Source organism: Taudactylus pleione, unplaced genomic scaffold, assembly GCF_031769625.1.
Source record: "Taudactylus pleione unplaced genomic scaffold, aTauple2 ptg001045l, whole genome shotgun sequence".
Classification (NCBI taxonomy): domain Eukaryota; kingdom Metazoa; phylum Chordata; class Amphibia; order Anura; family Myobatrachidae; genus Taudactylus; species Taudactylus pleione.
The window spans coordinates 25,944-49,662 of NW_028285446.1; the positions used below are offsets into that span (position 1 = coordinate 25,944).

General features: G+C 50.7%; 1 protein-coding gene across 1 annotated transcript in view; it reads right to left on the bottom strand.

The window, feature by feature from the left end:
* Positions 1 to 23,719, bottom strand: part of LOC148453980 (sarcosine dehydrogenase, mitochondrial-like) — a gene marked incomplete at its 3' end in the record, with an annotated part of 52,562 nt that overhangs the window by 23,155 nt on the left and 5,688 nt on the right. Inside the window, exons 2-8 of the mRNA XM_088461426.1 lie at positions 22,551 to 22,854; positions 18,200 to 18,378; positions 16,888 to 17,067; positions 15,824 to 15,947; positions 15,538 to 15,638; positions 14,477 to 14,581; positions 13,427 to 13,556 (exon numbers count right to left, since the gene is read on the bottom strand). Coding sequence (XP_088317552.1) covers positions 13,427 to 13,556; positions 14,477 to 14,581; positions 15,538 to 15,638; positions 15,824 to 15,947; positions 16,888 to 17,067; positions 18,200 to 18,378; positions 22,551 to 22,848 — 1,117 coding nt within the window. The remainder of the gene's footprint in view (positions 1 to 13,426; positions 13,557 to 14,476; positions 14,582 to 15,537; positions 15,639 to 15,823; positions 15,948 to 16,887; positions 17,068 to 18,199; positions 18,379 to 22,550; positions 22,855 to 23,719) is intronic.

Below are 23,719 nucleotides of genomic sequence, written 5' to 3' on the forward strand. Positions count from 1 at the left end.
GTCCTCAGGACATAAACTAATAAACTCGAAACATTTACTTATGTGACGAGATTGAGATCCTGTTTATCAAGTCCAGAGAATCTCACCAACTTGCTACATTGTCTACCCCTCCGAGTGAGCACCACGGCGGCTAAATACATCAGATTGGGAGTGCCTGCACCACAGAACTGTATAATTATATATATATATATATATATATATATATATATACACACATACATACACACACACACAGAGAAACGGCACTCCTAAGTAGATTCAAACACCAGAGTGTTTCTTAAAAATCCAATGTACAGCGACGTTTTAGGCAGCTGTGTGCCCTTTCCCGAGCTGTATTTTATATTATGGAACCCTCTCCCTGCTAATTTTGCGATGTGCAGGCTACAGGGGGCTACAGGGGGCTACTGCCATCTTCAGACAGCATAAACTGCGGGGGCCAATCTCCGGAATGAATCTCATTCTGGAAGTTGTTACATATGGCGGCATAGATTGCGGCTCCCGGCAGGTATTGGAAAGATCTGCTGCGATCCCTCTGTCATACATTCAGGGGATACTAAATATTCGCGTTTATCCCCCGATTACACCTGCAAATATTTATTGATAAATGGGCCCCTAAGGCACGGATTGCAGGATTATGCTCAATGGCGGGTTTACGTGACTCACTAGCTGGATGCTCGCTGCCTGCGGCAGCTGCTGGTGTTACCGAGCGCTCTGCTACGCATTACATTAGCTGTGTAATACCGCCGTTCTCGTCTACAAGATAATGGACCCTCCAACAACTCCTACTGAGCTCCTTATACCTCCCAAATGGGGTACGGTCAGCATGCTGGCACATGTGATGCCGGAGTTTACAATACTGGTGACGGAATCCCGAAGGTAAGTAGCCGGGGGTGGGGGAATGGTAATGCACAATGGGGGGAAGGGTTAGTGTGTGGGGAGGGGGAGGTTATGTTTAAGCAGTAGGGAAGGAGGGTGGGTTAGTGGTAGGGAGCGGGATAGGATACGTGACGGTACCCTAACCCTGTCAGGATCCCGAGTGTCGGCTTCCCATACCTAACCCACCCAAATCATTCTTCCCAACCTACCAATGATCTAGGCCTTCCCGCTTCTTGGTTGAGAAAGCCGTGCAGTATGGAGAAACGCGTCGAGGCTACAGGTGTTCATACAGCCCATATCGCTTATTCTCTCAAAGCCGCTGTCCGCTTAGAGCGACTGGTAACTTTATCTGGCTGGAACGTTACCAGCGCAGCTGGACGGAGATCTGTTTGTGGAGGTCCAGTGTGGCCCAGACTCAGGTGGGAAACCAGTGGTTACACTTGGAGTGACCATTTAGAATCATCCGCCATTTAGAGCCCGGCATTGTGCATCGTTACCGGCAGACCATTGCTGGAATTGCCGCTAACTAAGACCGGAGCTCAGAAAGGAGAACATTACCACAGTGAGTAATAAAGGATTTTCTCCTACAAAAACTTACTCAGCTATATACATCTAATATCAACATAATTATTCCAGCGGACTGAGGCCCTGATTCAGAGCCGGACGCTCTGAATCAGGGCTGGCCTTCTTGTTTTTTAGAGCGGCCTCCTGGCCGCACGCATAGCTGTGGGTGGTCACTTACAGCTATAGCGAGCGGCCAGGAAGATGGTCGCGATGGTCTTGACCATCGGGCTTGCGACGAGACCCTTGTGGTAGGGTCTCGTTGCCGCAAGCTCCAGAGAGATTTCGGCTCGCAGAGCTGAAATCTCTCCCACTGACATCACTCGTGATGTCAGTGGGGCCGCCCCCAAACGGAGGCGTTCACATGGGAACGCCTCAGTTTGGGCAGCCACTCCCCCGGCCCGCCCCCCTAAGGGGGCGTACTGTCACTCAACATCGATAGCACGCCCCCTTTGGTACGAGACACGGAGCGACGGTTTGCCAGTCGATATCCGGGTCTCGCGCATGCGCACGATGGAGCCAGCTCCGTCGTGCGCTTGTGCACTGGGCCACCATCGACCCGCATAGCACTCGCGAACGAGGGTCTGAATCAGACCCTGAGACTCTCCCTGCTTCACAATTGCTGAGAATCTATTGCAACTAAACATCTTTGCTATACAAGGAGGACTGGACACTAAGTTACCATCTGAAATGTATTATGTTTCCGCCTTTCTTCATGCAATATTGTGTGTAGGGTGTAGAGTGTAGAATGTAGAGTGTAGATAGTGTGTAGAGTGTAGATAGAGTGAAGAGTTTAGTATGTAGAGTGTAGGGTGTAGATAGAGTGTAGATAGAGTGTAGAATGTAGATAGCGTGTAGAGTGTAGAATGTAGATAGCGTGTAGAGTGTAGATAGAGTGTAGAATGTAGAGTGTAGATAGAGTATAGAGTGTAGATAGAGTATAGAGTGTAGATAGAGTATAGATAGAGTGTAGAATGTAGAGTGTAGATAGAGTATAGAGTGTAGATAGAGTATAGAGTGTAGATAGAGTATAGATAGAGTATAGAGTGTAGATAGAGTGTAGATAGAGTGTAGACTGTATTGCTTTACAACTAGCAAGGAGATCATTTATACGCTTTAGGACATTTAATGAATATGTGAATCACATTTGATAGTTACTCCCGGGAGTCATTTTGTTTGGTATTTTAATACATTTATATTTAATATATAAGCTGTTTATGTGTAATCTATGATGCTCTAAGCACCACTGCAAATATTATTTTGGTTTAACTATCATCCTCCCTTATTAACACTTCCCTCATTAGCTGCACTTGCTGGATTACACCACCTCACCCAATTACACTGATCCCTAACAAACAGGCATTTACATGTGCCCTGAAAACACCACTTCTCAGTAAATGTGCTCCTACTAAAAGCACTAAACAGACACATAACTAATATAAAATGATTAATAATAATAAATATACAGTTGTAAAACAATGATCCTATGTCCAATAAGTTTAATGTTACAGATTACCCAATGATTGGCACTAGTAATAAGTAAGCTGCCCCTTATTACAGTCACATCTATGGATGATATCTCTCATTACCCCCACACCCAGCTATACAACAGCTATCGTTCATGCTACAAATAGGAGAATCAGCCCCTCCGGAGAGTCACATGACCACGGTTTGCTAAACATCTGTTGACAAAATGTGTGGTTAGTATCCCCAATTACAAATGTGGGGGGGATTTAATTAGTTCGGTAATTACCAGGGGCTAATTGATCCCATAGGACTATCCAATTAACCCCAAAACCAGCACACAGATTGCACTTAATGGGTATTAATTTTCGGATCTGAGCAGACCCAATTAATTAGCCCGTTATCGGGTGCAAACAATGGGTTAACTCATACTGTAGGTCTGGGAAAGTTCCTGGACCTGTGTGTTAACGCCCGATAACAGATATTTATTGGGCGAGACAAAAAGGCAGCGATTAAATAGCCCCTGGGCGTTAAAGCCGAAGGCTGCCATCTTTTCTCACGCACGATAAATGATCACGGCTTATAGAATTCTCTTCTGTAGATTATACTACATGGGATAATGTACTACAGACGTGTCCTCGCTCATCTAGCCTCAGTACGCCATGCAGCGCCATGATATGCCTGGTGTGAGTGACGCGCCAGGTCCTGTGCAACTCAGCTGGCGCCAGGAGTCTTTTTTGCTAGAAAGGAGTCTTAAATCGCAATGCGATGGACTAGGACACACCAGGAGACTGTGCTGATTAATTTGATAGGTGACACTTTTATATCTGTGTGCGTCTGTAAACGGAAGCTGGCGTGGGAAAAACCTGCGGCCGCTGCCTTGTAGCACTTTGTATGTTGATTCAGAGACTCAGTTGCTCACAGATATACAAGTGTCACAGCTATCAGCGCAGTCTCCTGGTGCGTCCGAGTCGCATCACATTGCAACTTGCGCACTTTTCCCGGCGCTAGCAGAGTCCCAAGGGACCAGGCGCGCAGAGAGGGGCTATTTAGCGCGCCTGCAGCAAAGACGAGTGAGGGCACCTGTGTACCTGCTATAAATGGTAATAAGGGAGAATGCTCCCCCTACTGGAAATAAGTGATAAATCAGGAGGACACAAGCAAAGTCCTTCCATACAGGTTACAGAGCCCTGAAGTGGCCTAAAACACCTGTAACAAATTATTCCACGGAGAGCGTTATTCTAATAGCACACAAATAGATCACTGACCATGTATACAGTAATTATGTGCAGGAGATCACATGTACATTATTGCAATTAGCCTATTCTAGAGTGATCGATGGTGGACATAATTGACGTGAATTTGAAAACCTTTGAGAACTTTTCTTGCTGACAGAGTTTTTACTGACACACTGTTATGTAATAATCATGAGTAGCATCAGATTTAATGAAACAAAGTGCAATTGAGGGGGGGAGGAGAGAGGGGGGAGAGAGAGAGAGAGAGAGAGGAGAGAGAGAGGAGAGAGAGAGGAGAGAGAGAGGAGAGAGAGAGAGAGAGGAGAGAGAGAGAGAGAGAGAGAGAGAGAGAGGAGAGAGAGGGGAGAGAGAGGGGAGAGAGAGGGGAGAGAGAGGGGAGAGAGAGGGGAGAGAGGGGAGAGAGAGGGGAGAGAGAGGGGAGAGAGAGGAGAGAGAGAGGAGAGAGAGACAGAGAGAGACAGAGAGAGACAGAGAGAGACAGAGAGAGACAGAGAGAGACAGAGAGAGACAGACTAAAACAGAAAGAGAACAGAAGCAGAATAATAGCCTATCTATAAATCCCCCCGAGGCGGCAGGGGGCGGATTGTACACATCTCACAGTAATGCTACCAGTGTATGAGTACAAAGGGTAATGACATGAAGTGATAACTGAGCCCCTTTTCCTTAGCGATGTGAAACGATCAATGTACAATCAATCATAGAAAGATAAAGTATAACAGGAGACCAACCATAGAGAAATATACACTATAATACTATTTCCTACACTCCCCCTACTATCTGCTGCCACCTAGTGGCAGAATGTTATTAGTTACACAGGCAGCTCGTACATTACCCTGTAACAGCCATGGGCAGCTAGCGGGTAACTAAATGAGGCCTAAAGCTGCTTTACTATACAGAGAAGTCAGTCAGATTAGACCAGGTAATATGGAGCTGAATAACGCTGGGTACACGATACGATCTATCGTACAATATCTCGCTCCGACACAGATCAGAATGATATATCATACATATCATATAGTGTGCGCGCAAAATCAGTTGTTCCTCGCTGTCGTTCATTGCATCGTCCCATCTGCTGTCTTACATGCAACATGTAACAATACATTGCGCTGTCATACGGCGGAGCATGCAGCACACGCAATGTATTGTTATATCGCTCGCCACATCACTGGGGCGCACCATCGTATAGTGTGTACCCAGCTTAAGAGGCGCATCCCTTTGTATGTCCACTGAGGGGTTAATTCCGCAGTAATTGTCATTTATGAATACGTTCTCCCTGCAGCGCCACCAGTTCATGTGTCTGTTTATCGCACACACATGATCATCTGTACTGGCGGGTGCATGGATCTGCGCACACGTGATCATCTGTACTGGCGGGTGCGTGGATCTGCGCACACACGTGATCACCTGTACTGGCGGGTGCATGGATCTGCGCACACGTGATCATCTGTACTGGCGGGTGCATGGATCTGCGCACACGTGATCATCTGTACTGGCGGGTGCATGGATCTGCGCACACGTGATCATCTGTACTGGCGGGTGCATGGATCTGCGCAAACGTGATCATCTGTACTGGCGGGTGCATGGATCTGCGCACACGTGATCATCTGTACTGGCGGGTGCATGGATCTGCGCACACACGTGATCACCTGTACTGGCGGATGCATGGATCTGCGCACACACGTGATCACCTGTACTGGCGGGTGCATGGATCTGCCCGCACACGTGATCACTTGTACTGGCGGGTGCATGGATCTGTGCACACACGTGATCATCTGTACTGGTGGGTGCATGGATCTGCGCACACACGTGATCACCTGTACTGGCAGGTGCATGGATCTGCGCACACACGTGATCACCTGTACTGGCGGGTGCATGGATCTGCCCGCACACGTGATCACCTGTACTGACGGGTGCATGGATCTGTGCACACACGTGATCATCTGTACTGGTGGGTGCATGGATCTGTGCACACACGTGATCACCTGTACTGGCGGGTGCATGGATCTGCGCACACACGTGATCACCTGTACTGGTGGGTGCATGGATCTGCACACACGTGATCACCTGTACTGGCAGGTGCATGGATCTGCGCACACACGTGATCACCTGTACTGGCGGGTGCATGGATCTGCGCACACACGTGATCACCTGTACTGGCGGGTGCATGGATCTGCCCGCACACGTGATCACCTGTACTGGTGGGTGCATGGATGACGGATCTGTGACTGCTGGGAATGTAATAGATATAGTAGTAAGATGGGACATGTAAATGAGATTCAGAGATAGGGGCGGGGAGGGGGGCACTTACATTATGTGACTGGAGTAAATGATGCTCTAACAAGTGTCACTTTATGAGGAGCAAAGCGCAGAATGAAATAATAATAATGGATGGGAGAGAATCTTACTCCCTGATATGTGCGCGTTGTAGGCTGATCTCCTCCCAGGCTGCGCACGTATCACCTGCCCTTGTGTATAACATGGCGCAGATAGCGCTGGAGCACTGCAATGCCACCACTAGACCCCGAGGGAATCTAACTACAGATTAGCCAGGATGGTACTCCCCAGGGGTCCCATCCACCTCAGCCACCCACAAATTATAACCATGACCGCTCAACGCCAAGGAAAGCTCTCCGCAAAGGACCTCAGCCCTGCCTTATGCTCACGCTCCTGGCTCTGTCACTGCACCGCCATGATGTTGTAGCTCAGAATAGCAGTGGCGTTATGATGTCACAATGCAGTGGAATAAGGGTTTTAGATAGCCAGGGGCACCCCGGACCCCCAGATTCGGTACAGTCCTTGTACATCTCCTCGGTAACCTGGCGTTTTCACTCCCACCATCCTGCAGGTCTATAGCTATAAGACAGATGGCTCCCGGCTTTCCAGGGTCAGTTGCCCCAAGAACACAGACATTATTATAGATGTACCCAGTCACTAACACGGACGCCATGTACACCTAATACCCAAAGCAGCGCGCCACTAATTACACGCACACCAACCGCAAACACGTTCTTTGCTGCATTGTGCCTAGTACAGGGATATGTATATACTCGGCCTGGTCTTATATTATGCCTCTATGCAGGGATTCAGGGGGGTTGTGCTTGTTACCCTCCTAGACTTGTCATGCCCCCAATGGCATAATACCCCATGATATCACATATATCCCCCCGGCCACCAGGCCTTTCCCCAAGGTGTTGTATTGTAGAAGGATCATCGCATTGTCAGGAGAGAAATGGATTCTGGGGAAGAGAGAGGAACTAATGGAACTGTACTAAATTGTGGGATTTGCAAGGTGATCGCCTAACGCCTCCATAGAACACGGTAAATGTCCTATAAACAGAAATATGTTATATGTTCATCCCCGGGTACATTAGACGGACACATACAGCAGGGAATGTATAAGACATTTGCTTAGAGCCCCTTTAATAATCACTTATTAGCAATCTCAGCTTCATATACATGTGTTTTATCCTCTAAGAAATACACCATACTGATAAGGCCAGACCCAGACTATACGGCAGCTTGTTGTGGGACTACAAGCCCCAGCAAACCTTGCCAGCCACCGCCTTGTGTTTCCTGCACAGCCAGTAAGGTCAGGAGGACTCACTACTCCGTACACGGAGGTCAGGAGGACTCACTACTGTGCAGGCGTGTCACGTCTCCGTACACTGAGGTCAGGAGGACTCACTACTGTGCAGGCGTGTCACGTCTCCGTACACTAAGGTCAGGAGGACTCACTACTGTGCAGGCGTGTCACGTCTCCGTACACTGAGGTCAGGAGGACTCACTACTCCGTACACTGAGGTCAGGAAGACTCACTACTGTGCAGGCGTGTCACGTCTCCGTACACTGAGGTCAGGAGGACTCACTACTGCGCAGGCGTGTCACGTCTCCGTACACTGAGGTCAGGAGGACTCACTACTGCGCGGGCGTGTCACGTCTCCGTACACGGAGGTCAGGAGGACTCACTACTGCGCAGGCGTGTCACGTCTCCGTACACGGAGGTCAGGAGGACTCACTACTGTGCAGGCGTGTCACGTCTCCGTACACGGAGGTCAGGAGGACTCACTACTGTGCAGGCGTGTCACGTCTCCGTACACGGAGGTCAGGAGGACTCACTACTGTGCAGGCGTGTCACGTCTCCGTACACTGAGGTCAGGAGGACTCACTACTGTGCAGGCGTGTCACGTCTCCGTACACTGAGGTCAGGAGGACTCACTACTGTGCAGGCGTGTCACGTCTCCGTACACTGAGGTCAGGAGGACTCACTACTGTGCAGGCGTGTCACGTCTCCGTACACTAAGGTCAGGAGGACTCACTACTGTGCAGGCGTGTCACGTCTCCGTACACGGAGGTCAGGAGGACTCACTACTGTGCAGGCGTGTCACGTCTCCGTACACGGAGGTCAGGAGGACTCACTACTGTGCAGGCGTGTCACGTCTCCGTACACTGAGGTCAGGAGGACTCACTACTGTGCGGGCGTGTCACGTCTCCGTACACTGAGGTCAGGAGGACTCACTACTGTGCAGGCGTGTCACGTCTCCGTACACTGAGGTCAGGAGGACTCACTACTGTGCAGGCGTGTCACGTCTCCGTACACTGAGGTCAGGAGGACTCACTACTGTGCAGGCGTGTCACGTCTCCGTACACTGAGGTCAGGAGGACTCACTACTGTGCAGGCGTGTCACGTCTCCGTACACTGAGGTCAGGAGGACTCACTACTGTGCAGACGTGTCACGTCTCCGTACACTGAGGTCAGGAGGACTCACTACTGTGCAGGCGTGTCACGTCTCCGTACACTGAGGTCAGGAGGACTCACTACTGTGCAGGCGTGTCACGTCTCCGTACACTGAGGTCAGGAGGACTCACTACTGTGCAGGCGTGTCACGTCTCCGTACACTGAGGTCAGGAGGACTCACTACTGTGCGGGCGTGTCACGTCTCCGTACACTGAGGTCAGGAGGACTCACTACTGTGCAGGCGTGTCACGTCTCCGTACACTGAGGTCAGGAGGACTCACTACTGTGCAGGCGTGTCACGTCTCCGTACACTAAGGTCAGGAGGACTCACTACTGTGCAGGCGTGTCACGTCTCCGTACACTGAGGTCAGGAGGACTCACTACTGTGCAGGCGTGTCACATCTCCGTACACTGAGGTCAGGAGGACTCACTACTGTGCGGGCGTGTCACGTCTCCGTACACTGAGGTCAGGAGGACTCACTACTGTGCAGGCGTGTCACGTCTCCGTACACTGAGGTCAGGAGGACTCACTACTGTGCAGGCGTGTCACATCTCCGTACACTGAGGTCAGGAGGACTCACTACTGTGCAGGCGTGTCACATCTCCGTACACTGAGGTCAGGAGGACTCACTACTGTGCAGGCGTGTCACATCTCCGTACACTGAGGTCAGGAGGACTCACTACTGTGCAGGCGTGTCACATCTCCGTACACTGAGGTCAGGAGGACTCACTACTGTGCAGGCGTGTCACGTCTCCGTACACTGAGGTCAGGAGGACTCACTACTGTGCAGGCGTGTCACGTCTCCGTACACTGAGGTCAGGAGGACTCACTGCTGTGCAGGCGTGTCACATCTCCGTACACTGAGGTCAGGAGGACTCACTACTGTGCGGGCGTGTCACGTCTCCGTACACTGAGGTCAGGAGGACTCACTACTGTGCAGGCGTGTCACGTCTCCGTACACTGAGGTCAGGAGGACTCACTACTGTGCAGGCGTGTCACATCTCCGTACACTGAGGTCAGGAGGACTCACTACTGTGCAGGCGTGTCACGTCTCCGTACACTGAGGTCAGGAGGACTCACTACTGTGCAGGCGTGTCACATCTCCGTACACTGAGGTCAGGAGGACTCACTACTGTGCAGGCGTGTCACATCTCCGTACACTGAGGTCAGGAGGACTCACTACTGTGCAGGCGTGTCACATCTCCGTACACTGAGGTCAGGAGGACTCACTACTGTGCAGGCGTGTCACATCTCCGTACACTGAGGTCAGGAGGACTCACTACTGTGCAGGCGTGTCACATCTCCGTACACTGAGGTCAGGAGGACTCACTACTGTGCAGGCGTGTCACGTCTCCGTACACTGAGGTCAGGAGGACTCACTACTGTGCAGGCGTGTCACGTCTCCGTACACTGAGGTCAGGAGGACTCACTACTGTGCAGGCGTGTCACGTCTCCGTACACTGAGGTCAGGAGGACTCACTACTGTGCAGGCGTGTCACGTCTCCGTACACTGAGGTCAGGAGGACTCACTACTGTGCAGGCGTGTCACGTCTCCGTACACTGAGGTCAGGAGGACTCACTACTGTGCAGGCGTGTCACGTCTCCGTACACTGAGGTCAGGAGGACTCACTACTGTGCAGGCGTGTCACGTCTCCGTACACTAAGGTCAGGAGGACTCACTACTGTGCGGGCGTGTCACGTCTCCGTACACTGAGGTCAGGAGGACTCACTACTGTGCGGGCATGTCACGTCTCCGTACACTGAGGTCAGGAGGGCTCACTACTGTGCGGGCGTGTCACGTCTCCGTACACTGAGGTCAGGAGGACTCACTACTGTGCAGGCGTGTCACGTCTCCGTACACTGAGGTCAGGAGGACTCACTACTGTGCAGGCGTGTCACGTCTACATACACTGAGGTCAGGAGGACTCACTACTGTGCAGGCGTGTCACGTCTCCGTACACTGAGGTCAGGAGGACTCACTACTGTGCGGGCGTGTCACGTCTCCGTACACGGAGGACTCGTCACTGTGCAGGCGTGTCACGTCTCCGTACACTGAGGTCAGGAGGACTCACTACTGCGCGGGCGTGTCACGTCTCCGTACACTGAGGTCAGGAGGACTCACTACTGTGCGGGCGTGTCACGTCTCCGTACACGGAGGTCAGGAGGACTCACTACTGTGCGGGCGTGTCACATCTCCGTACACTGAGGTCAGGAGGACTCACTACTGTGCAGGCGTGTCACGTCTCCGTACACGGAGGTCAGGAGGACTCACTACTGTGCAGGCGTGTCACGTCTCCGTACACTGAGGTCAGGAGGACTCACTACTGTGCGGGCATGTCACGTCTCCGTACACTGAGGTCAGGAGGGCTCACTACTGTGCGGGCGTGTCACGTCTCCGTACACTGAGGTCAGGAGGACTCACTACTGTGCAGGCGTGTCACGTCTCCGTACACTGAGGTCAGGAGGACTCACTACTGTGCAGGCGTGTCACGTCTACATACACTGAGGTCAGGAGGACTCACTACTGTGCAGGCGTGTCACGTCTCCGTACACTGAGGTCAGGAGGACTCACTACTGTGCGGGCGTGTCACGTCTCCGTACACGGAGGACTCGTCACTGCGCGGGCGTGTCACGTCTCCGTACACTGAGGTCAGGAGGACTCACTACTGCGCGGGCGTGTCACGTCTCCGTACACTGAGGTCAGGAGGACTCACTACTGTGCGGGCGTGTCACGTCTCCGTACACGGAGGTCAGGAGGACTCACTACTGTGCGGGCGTGTCACGTCTCCGTACACGGAGGTCAGGAGGACTCACTACTGTGCGGGCGTGTCACGTCTCCGTACACTGAGGTCAGGAGGACTCACTACTGTGCAGGCGTGTCACGTCTCCGTACACTGAGGTCAGGAGGACTCACTACTGTGCAGGCGTGTCACATCTCCGTACACTGAGGTCAGGAGGACTCACTACTGTGCAGGCGTGTCACGTCTCCGTACACTGAGGTCAGGAGGACTCACTACTGTGCAGGCGTGTCACATCTCCGTACACTGAGGTCAGGAGGACTCACTACTGTGCAGGCGTGTCACATCTCCGTACACTGAGGTCAGGAGGACTCACTACTGTGCAGGCGTGTCACATCTCCGTACACTGAGGTCAGGAGGACTCACTACTGTGCAGGCGTGTCACATCTCCGTACACTGAGGTCAGGAGGACTCACTACTGTGCAGGCGTGTCACGTCTCCGTACACTGAGGTCAGGAGGACTCACTACTGTGCAGGCGTGTCACGTCTCCGTACACTGAGGTCAGGAGGACTCACTACTGTGCAGGCGTGTCACGTCTCCGTACACTGAGGTCAGGAGGACTCACTACTGTGCAGGCGTGTCACGTCTCCGTACACTGAGGTCAGGAGGACTCACTACTGTGCGGGCGTGTCACGTCTCCGTACACTGAGGTCAGGAGGACTCACTACTGTGCGGGCGTGTCACGTCTCCGTACACGGAGGACTCGTCACTGTGCAGGCGTGTCACGTCTCCGTACACTGAGGTCAGGAGGACTCACTACTGCGCGGGCGTGTCACGTCTCCGTACACTGAGGTCAGGAGGACTCACTACTGTGCGGGCGTGTCACGTCTCCGTACACGGAGGTCAGGAGGACTCACTACTGTGCGGGCGTGTCACATCTCCGTACACTGAGGTCAGGAGGACTCACTACTGTGCAGGCGTGTCACGTCTCCGTACACTGAGGTCAGGAGGACTCACTACTGCGCGGGCGTGTCACGTCTCCGTACACTGAGGTCAGGAGGACTCACTACTGTGCGGGCGTGTCACGTCTCCGTACACGGAGGTCAGGAGGACTCACTACTGTGCGGGCGTGTCACGTCTCCGTACACGGAGGTCAGGAGGACTCACTACTGTGCAGGCGTGTCACATCTCCGTACACTGAGGTCAGGAGGACTCACTACTGTGCAGGCGTGTCACGTCTACATACACTGAGGTCAGGAGGACTCACTACTGCGCGGGCGTGTCACGTCTCCGTACACTGAGGTCAGGAGGACTCACTACTGTGCGGGCGTGTCACGTCTCCGTACACGGAGGTCAGGAGGACTCACTACTGTGCGGGCGTGTCACATCTCCGTACACTGAGGTCAGGAGGACTCACTACTGTGCAGGCGTGTCACGTCTCCGTACACTGAGGTCAGGAGGACTCACTACTGCGCGGGCGTGTCACGTCTCCGTACACTGAGGTCAGGAGGACTCACTACTGTGCGGGCGTGTCACGTCTCCGTACACGGAGGTCAGGAGGACTCACTACTGTGCGGGCGTGTCACGTCTCCGTACACGGAGGTCAGGAGGACTCACTACTGTGCAGGCGTGTCACGTCTCCGTACACGGAGGTCAGGAGGACTCACTACTGTGCGGGCGTGTCACGTCTCCGTACACGGAGGTCAGGAGGACTCACTACTGTGCGGGCGTGTCACATCTCTGTGCACTGACCGGCTGCTATAATACATAAGAGGCGATGAGACGGGTGCTCACCTGGGCCGCACACAGTGGATTTAATGCCCGTCTTCTCCAGGGCTGGAACTCTGTTGACTGCCCCTTGGATGTGCTGCATGAAGACATCCCAATCCAGGTCAAAGAGGCCAAAGGCAAACTTGTCCGACACCTTACGGGGGGAATAGAACAGAGGGAATCATTGGGGGTGATTTCAATATCTTTAATTTCTCTGGGTTTTTCCTTCATATTTTTTCTCTAAGGGGGGAGATGTACCAAGCCTTGGCGATAGGGGGAGATGTACCAAGCCTTGGCGATAGGGGGAGATGTACCAAGCCTTGGCGATAGGGGGAGATGTACCAAGCCTTGGCGATAGGGGGAGATGTACCAAGCCTTGGCGATAGGGGGAGATGTACCAAGCCTGGGGGAGATGTACCAAGCCTTGGAGAGAGGTAAAGTGGAGAAGTTGCCCAGAGCATATTTATTTGATTAAGCTGATTGCTTGCTTTGGGCAACTTCTTCACTTTCTCTTGCCAAGGCTCGATACACCTCCCCCTAAGCCTTAACAAGTGCCAATCTCCGGCATGCCTGGAAGCGCAAAGTGAAGCCTTGAGCGTGGACAACCACAGACCTCCCAAATATTGCTATGGGGCCTGACAATCTAGGGTTAATGCCCATGCACCGAGCGGTTTCCATCACTGCCTGACCTCCATTTCCAGCCTTTGTCTGTGCTTATTAGTAGTGTCTTTATATCATTGGGCATATTTGTTTCACTCTGCTGCCCTGAGTCGTATCCAGGGGCGATGGTAATAAAACACACATGGCTGGTAATCACAGGGGGACGCCAGCGTCTGCAGGTGAATGAAGTCATCTAAAAGGTGGAAAACCCCATTTTGTTTTATTTTACTTTTGTAAAAAGCCTCATTTTCCAATGGCAGCACATTCTCTCTTCAATTATAAAGACGACACAGCGCAAGGAAATGTGACGGGAGAGCAGGGCAGGATGGGCCGCCATCATGTAACGACCAATCAGAACGCTCGCTGGAATCGGCCGCCTTTGGCTCATATATCTGACAGCAGCCACAGTCTCACCTCTTCCCAGAATATCGGGTTTGACTCATATCCTCCCACTGACAGAGCGTCACCTTGGAGACGCAGATACACCGAGGCATCGTGGTCCCGGACATTCGGCATGTTCTAAAAATAAAATGGCAGAGAGAAATTTGAAGGAAATGGATTTAGACATTCTGCCTCCAATGCTAGGAATAAACCGCAAGCGGAACATAGCGCGGAGGAGCCGAATGACACACGCAGGAGCTCCATGGAAATATTGGGTTATACAAATGATATAATACTCCTTAGCTCATTAGATGTCAGTTAATATGGATTAATATTCAAAGATAATAGAAAATTACCTCAGGTTTACAGTAAATATACACCGCCCTTTTCAGTCCAAATATACAGTATATAACGTGTTGTAACTAAACCCACTGCGCTACCCGTGTATCAAATAAGCACACTAATCAGCCCACGGACAGATGTTTATGATAGGAAATACAAATATAAGCATACAAAATGTAAAAGAAACATACATGACATGAGTTCTACTTTTCCATTCACATTTTATGTTTATAGATCTTTTATTAGAAAGCACAAATCCAGTTTTTGCCTTTAAATCTCATATTTGTACCCTAAATGGAGCATGATGAATAGCTGCTCAATGTATTATCCTATTGGGGATAAGATACTGAGCTGCCTGCTCATCTCTGAGGTAGAGGTGGCCATTTTTGTCTAGGGAAACAACTGATGTATTACATCTGTGCTGCCCCCTGAACGCACCTGTACAGTATGTATATATTCCACCTGCACCTTTCCTTCCCTCCCCACCCTTATCAATATATGACATTATAATGTATTCACACCGCTTTCCAGTCAGTGAGAGCTCTGCAGCCTAGACATGGTCACAGCAAGTGAGGAGAGCGATGGGGCCTCCTTCGCCAGCTGTGGTATGGCGGCCTAATTAAAAGTGCCACTTTGATAATATCTTAACATAATTGGGCAGGATAGTACCAGCGGTGCTGACATGATGACGGCAGGTATTTCTCGCAGGACCCATAACTAGGACAAGAGGAAATGAATAAAGCAGATAATACCTGTATTCCCTCTATCCTCTCAGTGACGACATACGCGTGATGCATAGCGATGAGAGGAACGCTGACGCCAGCCATTTGTCCAAGAGCTCTCGCCCAGACTCCTAAAACGAGGTAGAACCCAAAAAGTGTAAATCTCCTAATTGAATGCATGGATTTCAGAATAACGCTGGAACACTTCTATCTGTGTCTAATTGTTAGGATGCCGGTCCCTAAAGAATATGTGATTTAACATCAGTGATTATTTTCCCCCTCTACAAACACCAAGCAATTCAGATTGCAGCGATACCTGCACAATTAACTACACAGGGGGTCCGCACGGTACCATGTTCCGTCTCCACAGCCACAACCCTCTTCACCCCAAAGTCATCGGTCTTCACCTGAATTCCAGTCACAGGACAGTTCTCAATGACCTGAGTGGGGAAAAAGGGCCTGGTTATTCCCTAACATCTTACTGTCTTTAAACCATGAATAGAATATTCACATTCAGGGGAGGAACCGTTCATCTCCGGGCCCGCAGCAAATTCTAGGTAGGGACTCGGCCATGCCGCTCTAGCGCCCTCTCTAAGCCCACTGGGATGGTCACATGTGTCATGTAGGAGAGGTCTCCGTGCTGCGCATGCTGACAGTGATGGCTTTGCAGGGGCCGGTGGCCTCGCAGAGAATGGGGGGCCGGCGTTTGCCTCACTTATGTGCCCCATAGCCATCACTACCCTGAAAATCCCTCCACAGGTAATACAGATATAGGCCTTTTTAATAGAATACCCTACGGTCAAATAGTTTTTGGTTGATTGGAGTAACCCAATAAAGACTATTATTCCCAACTGGAGGAATCTGCAAACTGGGCCCAAATCTCCACCACGGTGCGCAGGTTTATAGAGCAAGATGGCGATGTTTACAGGAGGAGCAGAAGATGGCGCAGGCAGTGAGGAGGAGGAGGAGGAGGAGGGAAGATCCTAACAGAATGGCCTACGTGCGACCCAATGGTGTAGTGAAGGGGGTAAAGGGGTGGAGAGGGGGCATCTTTAGGAACAATCTTTGCCACACAGCGGGTGCACGGCCAGTGTCACTCAGCAAAAGGACTAGAATTTTGTACCAGCTCAGAGGTGCTTTATATCTCATCCTATATATTTCTAATGAGAAGCACTTTGCACTCAGAGCCACCCATGTAATAAGATGGTCACCATGTGCCCTCTCTCTCATGATTCACTTCAGTCACTAATGAGTTCGCATTGGCTTCTAGCACGAGCAGAGCGTACGCATGGTGAGCCACGCAGATGCCACGCTGCAAGACCAAAGCCATTTACTGCAAAGGAATATTAAAGGTGTTCAGGGCTGGACCCTATAGCTTACCTGCGCCCCCCTGCTGGTGGCGGCCCTTGCCAGTGTGGTACAGGTTCCAGCGGGGTCCATCGTGCCATCTTTCGGAACGTAGAGGGTGCCATAGAGATCACTCACATTCATAAGTGGGTACAAGTCCTTGGTTTCAGCTGGGGACAGGACGTAGGATTCTACACCGTAAACCTTCCCTAGCTGGGGGGACAGAAATAAACGTTACACAAAGAAATGTTCAGGGTCTTTGCAGAGCCTTTTACAACGATCAGGCTGAGATATTGACAGAAGAGAGTGCTAATGTTATTCTCTAATTATTAATGGCAGATGTAGCGCGCGGCCAGCGAGCACCAGATGTAGCGCGCGGCCAGCGAGCACCAGATGTAGCGCGCGGCCAGCGAGCACCAGATGTAGCGCGCGGCCAGCGAGCACCAGATGTAGCGCGCGGCCAGCGAGCACCAGATGTAGCGCGCGGCCAGCGAGCACCAGATGTAGCACTTATGGGGCAGTGCGGAGGCGGCCGCCGTACGTGTAAACTAGGGCGTGTCCGCCTCGTTTTCTGGGAGTGGCCTGCCCAGGATCTGCGATGATCAATGCAGTGTCCTGGGCTCGCAAGCCGACCAGCCCGAGTAAACTGAGGCTGTCCATGGATGGTAGCGATGGTGATCCCAGCCTGCGGCCTCCATTACAGTGCTGGGATCGCAAATGCAGCAGGGGGTGTCACACAGGGGGGAGGCACACGGGGGGGGGGAGGCACACGGGGGGGGGGGGGGAAACACCTGCTGCTGCATTTGCATTATTGCAAGGATAGCAAATGCAAAGCTGCCTGCGTGAAACCGCTATGCGTGCAGCCCCTATGCGTGAAACCGCTATGCGTGCAGCCCCTATGCGTGAAACCGCTATGCGTGCAGCCCCTATGCGTGAAACCGCTATGCGTGCAGCCCCTATGCATGCAGCTTTGCAATTGCGATCCTTGCTGAATCAGGCCCAATATCTCCTCAGACAAGTCTCACTAGTTCCGCTCATGTACCATGGTTAAAATACTGACACATTCAGAATGCCAAAATGCCGACATACGACCCTAACCCTAATCAACAAAAAAAAAAAAGTCAACATTTTGGTGTCAACATATTTAATGTCAACATTTTAACCATTGTGACCTAAATGCATGTCTACATATCCAGGACCTGCTCACACAATTCCGGCTTATCCAGGACTGCGCCACCTATAGTGGGACAGTTGGGAGTTATGGCCGGAGGTCACCCTGGTGGGACCAGGCTCCTCTATGGATTGCCGCCATACGTATGTGACTGACAGAATACGCTTTTCTTACAGACATGAGTCTCTTGTACTCGTCCAAGCGCTGCTTGTTGGAGGCGATAAAGAGACCGCCATTCTCTATCCATCCGGTGTGCAGACCGGTCTCCTGCTCCAGTTCCTGGCTGACCACAGACCGGGTGTGAGCCATCAGTTCCACCTCCACGTCACTGGGCCGGAGCTGCCATAGGAGGCCTGTCAGACAAGAGAGGTCACAGGTCACTGACTGGGAAGGACTTGAGCCGAGGTCTCATCTGAATGGTTAGGGGACACGGCTCGGAGCCATCTTACTACGCCCTTGTGGGTACACCAATGCCTATAACTCTAACACTCCCTTAGATCAGGCGGGGAGGGGGAAGTACCAACCAATCAGCTCTTGTCACTTTACAGGCTGTGTTTCAAAAATGACAGTTAGGAGCTGATTGGATGGTACTTTATCTGTCTCCAAGCCTTAGTACATCTACAGGGAGTAGAGGAAAAGTTTCCCATAGTTGCCAATTGTCCCTAATTCCTGGAGACAGTCCCAGTTTTTCCCCCATGAAACCCCCAGCCCTGTTTTTCAATACTGACCAATTTTAGGTTATTATTGTTATTATAATTCCTATTATTCGGCATTTTATACTAAATTCTCCCTACCGAGTCATATTCTCTATAAACGGCAATCTTTATAAACTGATACTATGAAGTTTTTAGAATAAGAAAGCAAATTACATTTAGTCCAAGGTCAGTATGTTTTTATGGTATTTGTGGTGCAGCACGGTCCAGCTAAACCGTAGTGAGGACAAAGCGCTTGGCCGTACTGGCTCCCAGACATTGGTCAGAAACATCAGCAATTGAGCATCTGAAGATGGCGGAGAGAAGCCCTGGAGAGCGGGATCTCAGGATAGGTTCTTCCTTCCCTTAGAAGTGGTACGCCATCGTCTCGGGGCAGAAACGATATCCCAGGAGATCAGGAGAGAGAACAATCCCAGCGCACTCACACCGTAGCGCCCTATAGCGCATTCTGAGCCACCGCGTAACCAGATTTCATACGTCAGGAGACGGATAAACGCACGTCATTAGAATCATATCCATGCCGACATAATCCCAGATCTCTGACACTTCAATAGGCCAAGGAGATTTAGTATAAATGGCTTTACAATTTGTATCATTAAAATCAAATAAAAGTCATATAACAGCCGCATCAGGTAACTTTGGTGACAGGTAACATTAGGCCAGTGTGCAGCCAGTCACCCTCACTAGTTCTGTAATAGGCAGAACGCAGCCTATCTGGCCAGTACACAATGCAGAGCCGCAACTTACCTAGTTCTATGCAGAGCCCATTCTGGTGGCTAGCATGCAGAGCCCACTCATTAGGGGGCCCTCCACTTATCAAAGTGTATTTTAGGTATAATCCCCAAAAACACCCGTTTTTTTTTGTTTGTTTGTTTTTTTTGGGGGGGGGGCTTTACCTCAAAAACTTTGCAAAAGCAATCATTGATAAATGGGCCCCTAAGCGAGCAGAGCCAACTGCACTGACTGAGCCTACCTACCAAACACCACGAATAACATGCAGAGCCAACTGCACTGACTGGCAAAGTTCATGCATGAAACCAGAGGATGCTGGGAAAATTATTGCAGTGGTCGCTAGGAGCTCCTGCAGCCAGTGGCCACGCTATGCACTAATGGGGGGCCTGGACTTCATTAAATACTGTCCACCTGCCAAACTCCACGTATAACATGCAGAGCCTACCTACCAAACACCACGAATAACATGCAGAACCTACCTACCAAACACCACGAATAACATGCAGAACCTACCTACCAAATACCACGTATAACATGCAGAACCTACCTACCAAACACCACGTATAACATGCAGAGCCTACTTACCAAACACAACGTATAACATGCAGAGCCTACCTACCAAACACCACGAATAACATGCAGAACCTACCTACCAAATACCACGTATAACATGCAGAGCCTACCTACCAAACACAACGTATAACATGCAGAGCCTACCTACCAAACACCACGTATAACATGCAGAGCCTACCTACCAAATACCACGTATAACATGCAGAGCCTACCTACCAAACACCACGAATAACATGCAGAACCTACCTACCAAACACCACGTATAACATGCAGAGCCTACCTACCAAACACCACGTATAACATGCAGAGCCTACCTACCAAACACAACGTATAACATGCAGAGCCTACCTACCAAACACCACGAATAACATGCAGAGCCTACCTACCAAAATAGTGACGCAAGACAAAAGGCATAGTAACTTTTCTGGAGGAAAGAGGAATATCTCCGGCACTGGGGGAGGGTAGAGTAACAATGTGTCTGTGACCAAACTGTCCCTTACTCCCCTAACAGGAGCTATACACTGTCCCTTACTCCCCTAACAGCAGCTATACACTGTCCCTTACTCCCCTAACAGCAGCTATACACTGTCCCTTACTCCCCTAACAGCAGCTATACACTGTCCCTTACTTCCCTAACAGGAGCTATACACTGTCCCTTACTTCCCTAACAGGAGCTATACACTGTCCCTTACTTCCCTAACAGGAGCTATACACTGTCCCTTACTTCCCTAACAGGAGCTATACACTGTCCCTTACTTCCCTAACAGGAGCTATACACTGTCCCTTACTTCCCTAACAGGAGCTATACACTGTCCCTTACTTCCCTAACAGGAGCTATACACTGTCCCTCACTTCCCTAACAGGAGCTATACACTGTCCCTCACTCCCCTAACAGCAGCTATACACTGTCCCTCACTCCCCTAACAGCAGCTATACACTGTCCCTCACTCCCCTAACAGCAGCTATACACTGTCCCTCACTTCCCTAACAGAAGCTATACACTGTCCCTTACTCCCCTAACAGGAGCTATACACTGTCCCTTACTCCCCTAACAGGAGCTATACACTGTCCCTTACTCCCCTAACAGGAGCTATACACTGTCCCTTACTCCCCTAACAGGAGCTATACACTGTCCTGGGACGGTCCTGATAATTGTCTCAGCTTCAACCAAAATAATGATCAACCTTTTACTCACACAGTGACCTGTATTATAAAGTAGGGATGACTAAATGAGAGGGACCAAGAACACATGCAAATAAATTAGTACATTTGTATTTAGTAATGGCATACAAACACAACTAATGTCCTGGATACACAAATGACATAATAAAACATTTTCTCTAGTGCAGACTACAGAAAAAATAAAAAAAATCATTTAAAAACAGTTTTACAGGATAAAATGTGACATAATTGATATGCCTAAAAATAAAGCATAGGACAAAAGTTTTCCATCAAACAGCAGAGTCACCCGATGTGCAGTTTTGGGAACCCGCTGACTGACAGTCCGGGTCCCCTCTTCCTGCTCTTGCTGTAAGTGATCCTGGACAGAATTTGGCACAATATGAGAATATACTCAGTAAACAGTATACTCATGGGCTGGGGGCAGAGGCCAAAATACAGTGAAACTAATTAAGCTTAAGCTTCAGGGCCCCCAATCCTGGAGGGGCCCTAAAGCAAATTCTTTTTTTAATGCTCTATTTTTCAACAAAATTAATGGAGTTTTTTTTAAGTGTGTGTTATTAAAATAAGGTTATTTTAGTGATAGAATCATAAGCCAATGGGTTGAAGTCTTTAATATTGACATTAGAATATGCTCTACGGTAGTGCATGTAGGGGGGTTTCTGAGTACCCAGTAACCCCCTCTGATCAGTACTGGCAGACACTATATTTACAGCTCCGACCAGAGGATAGCTCTTATGAGCCGGCCGGGCGCAGAATAGAGATATGCTGTCATTGTCACTGCTTAGTGCAGTACTGCCATGTGCCACTAGATGCTCCCATCTCCATTTGTGTTGTCCCATCTGCCTGAAGTCAGCCCTGAAGTGCTGACCACAAACTGAAAGCTGAGCTCACTGAGGGATGGTATGCAGCTCAGAGGTGGGAGTACCAGTGTGGGGGAGAGACCTACCACTCAGTAGGATCAATAGATACTACAGAGGAAAGGAGTAAGATTTGGATGTGATCTATCTACAGTCTTTCTCTGGGGGATTTCTACATCTATCTACAGTCTCTCACTGTTGGGGTTTTCTATATCTATCTACAGTCTCTCACTCTCTGGGGGATTTCTACATATACACCATTTGGGCCTCAAGGTCCTTGCAAGGCCCTTTGAACCTTGTTGGATGTTGCCCTATTGTTGCTGGTTGCAAAGGGGCCCCCATAACTGTTCAAGCTTCAGGGCCCCAAAATTGTAGATCCGCCACTGGCTGAGAGCTCTGTTATGGGGTTGATGCAGAAAAGTAGTTCATGAAAATGTTTTATTGGAAAGATTAGTCAGAGAGACTTACCTGCGGTATGCCACGTGGTGCCCGAGGTAAGTCGGTCCTTTTCTAGCAGCACAACATTCTTCATGCCCATCTTGGCTAAGTGGTAAGTGGTTTGGCATCCCAAACTGCCCCCGCCAATGACCACCACATCTGCGGACTGAGGCAGCGGCTTGGTTGGACCTTTAATAGTGGTACCCTTCTCTTTCAGCGTTGTGGCATATGGCACACTCTTCTCTCTCGTGTGCCCATTGGCACTGCTGAGACCACTGAGGCTGTACCTGTAGCCGGCCACCTGCACGGCTCTGCCCAGGTATCTCATGGTTATCTGGAAAGACACGGAGACCCTCGTGAGTTGCTCAGTGAAATAAATACATCCAGCAGTACCGCTATAATAATAATCCCAAGTGCTAGACCCACAGAGCAGGAGCCATTTATCTTAGCTTGTGCGGCACACGTGACCTCAAACATGGACACTAATGGGATATCAGCATTTTACTGGAGTTGCCCCCTTCATTGCTAGAACTATCCTCCTGAATGTGCTGGAGGTGGATCAGCCCCGTCCCTGGGAACGTAACATCTGTCCCTGGGCATGCTCACACGAGCATCGCTCATTCCATCTGCACTTCTGTGTCATGTCACACATGTCCTATAACAACTACCCCACCATCTGAAACAAGATATCCAGCCTGCCCGCCCCACAGCACTACTCCCCAATCATCCACGCAACTAGGACCTGCCCCTCAGCACTACCCCCCCAATCATCTACGCAACTACGTCCTGCCCCTCAGCACTACCCCCCAATCAACCACGCAACTACGACCTGCCCCTCAGCACTACCCCCCCAATCATCCACGCAACTACGACCTGCCCCACAGCACTACCCCCCAATCATCCACCCAACTACGACCTGCCCCACAGCACTACCCCCAATCATCCACGCAACTACGACCTGCCCCAGAGCACTACCCCCCAATCATCCACGCAACTACGACCTGCCCCACAGCACTACCCCCCAATCATCCACGCAACTACGCCTGCCCCACAGCACTACCCCCCAATCATCCACCCAACTACGACCTGCCCCACAGCATTACCCCCCAATCATCCACGCAACTACGACCTGCCCCACAGCACTACCCCCCAATCATCCACGCAACTACGACCTGCCCCTCAGCACTACCCCCCCAATC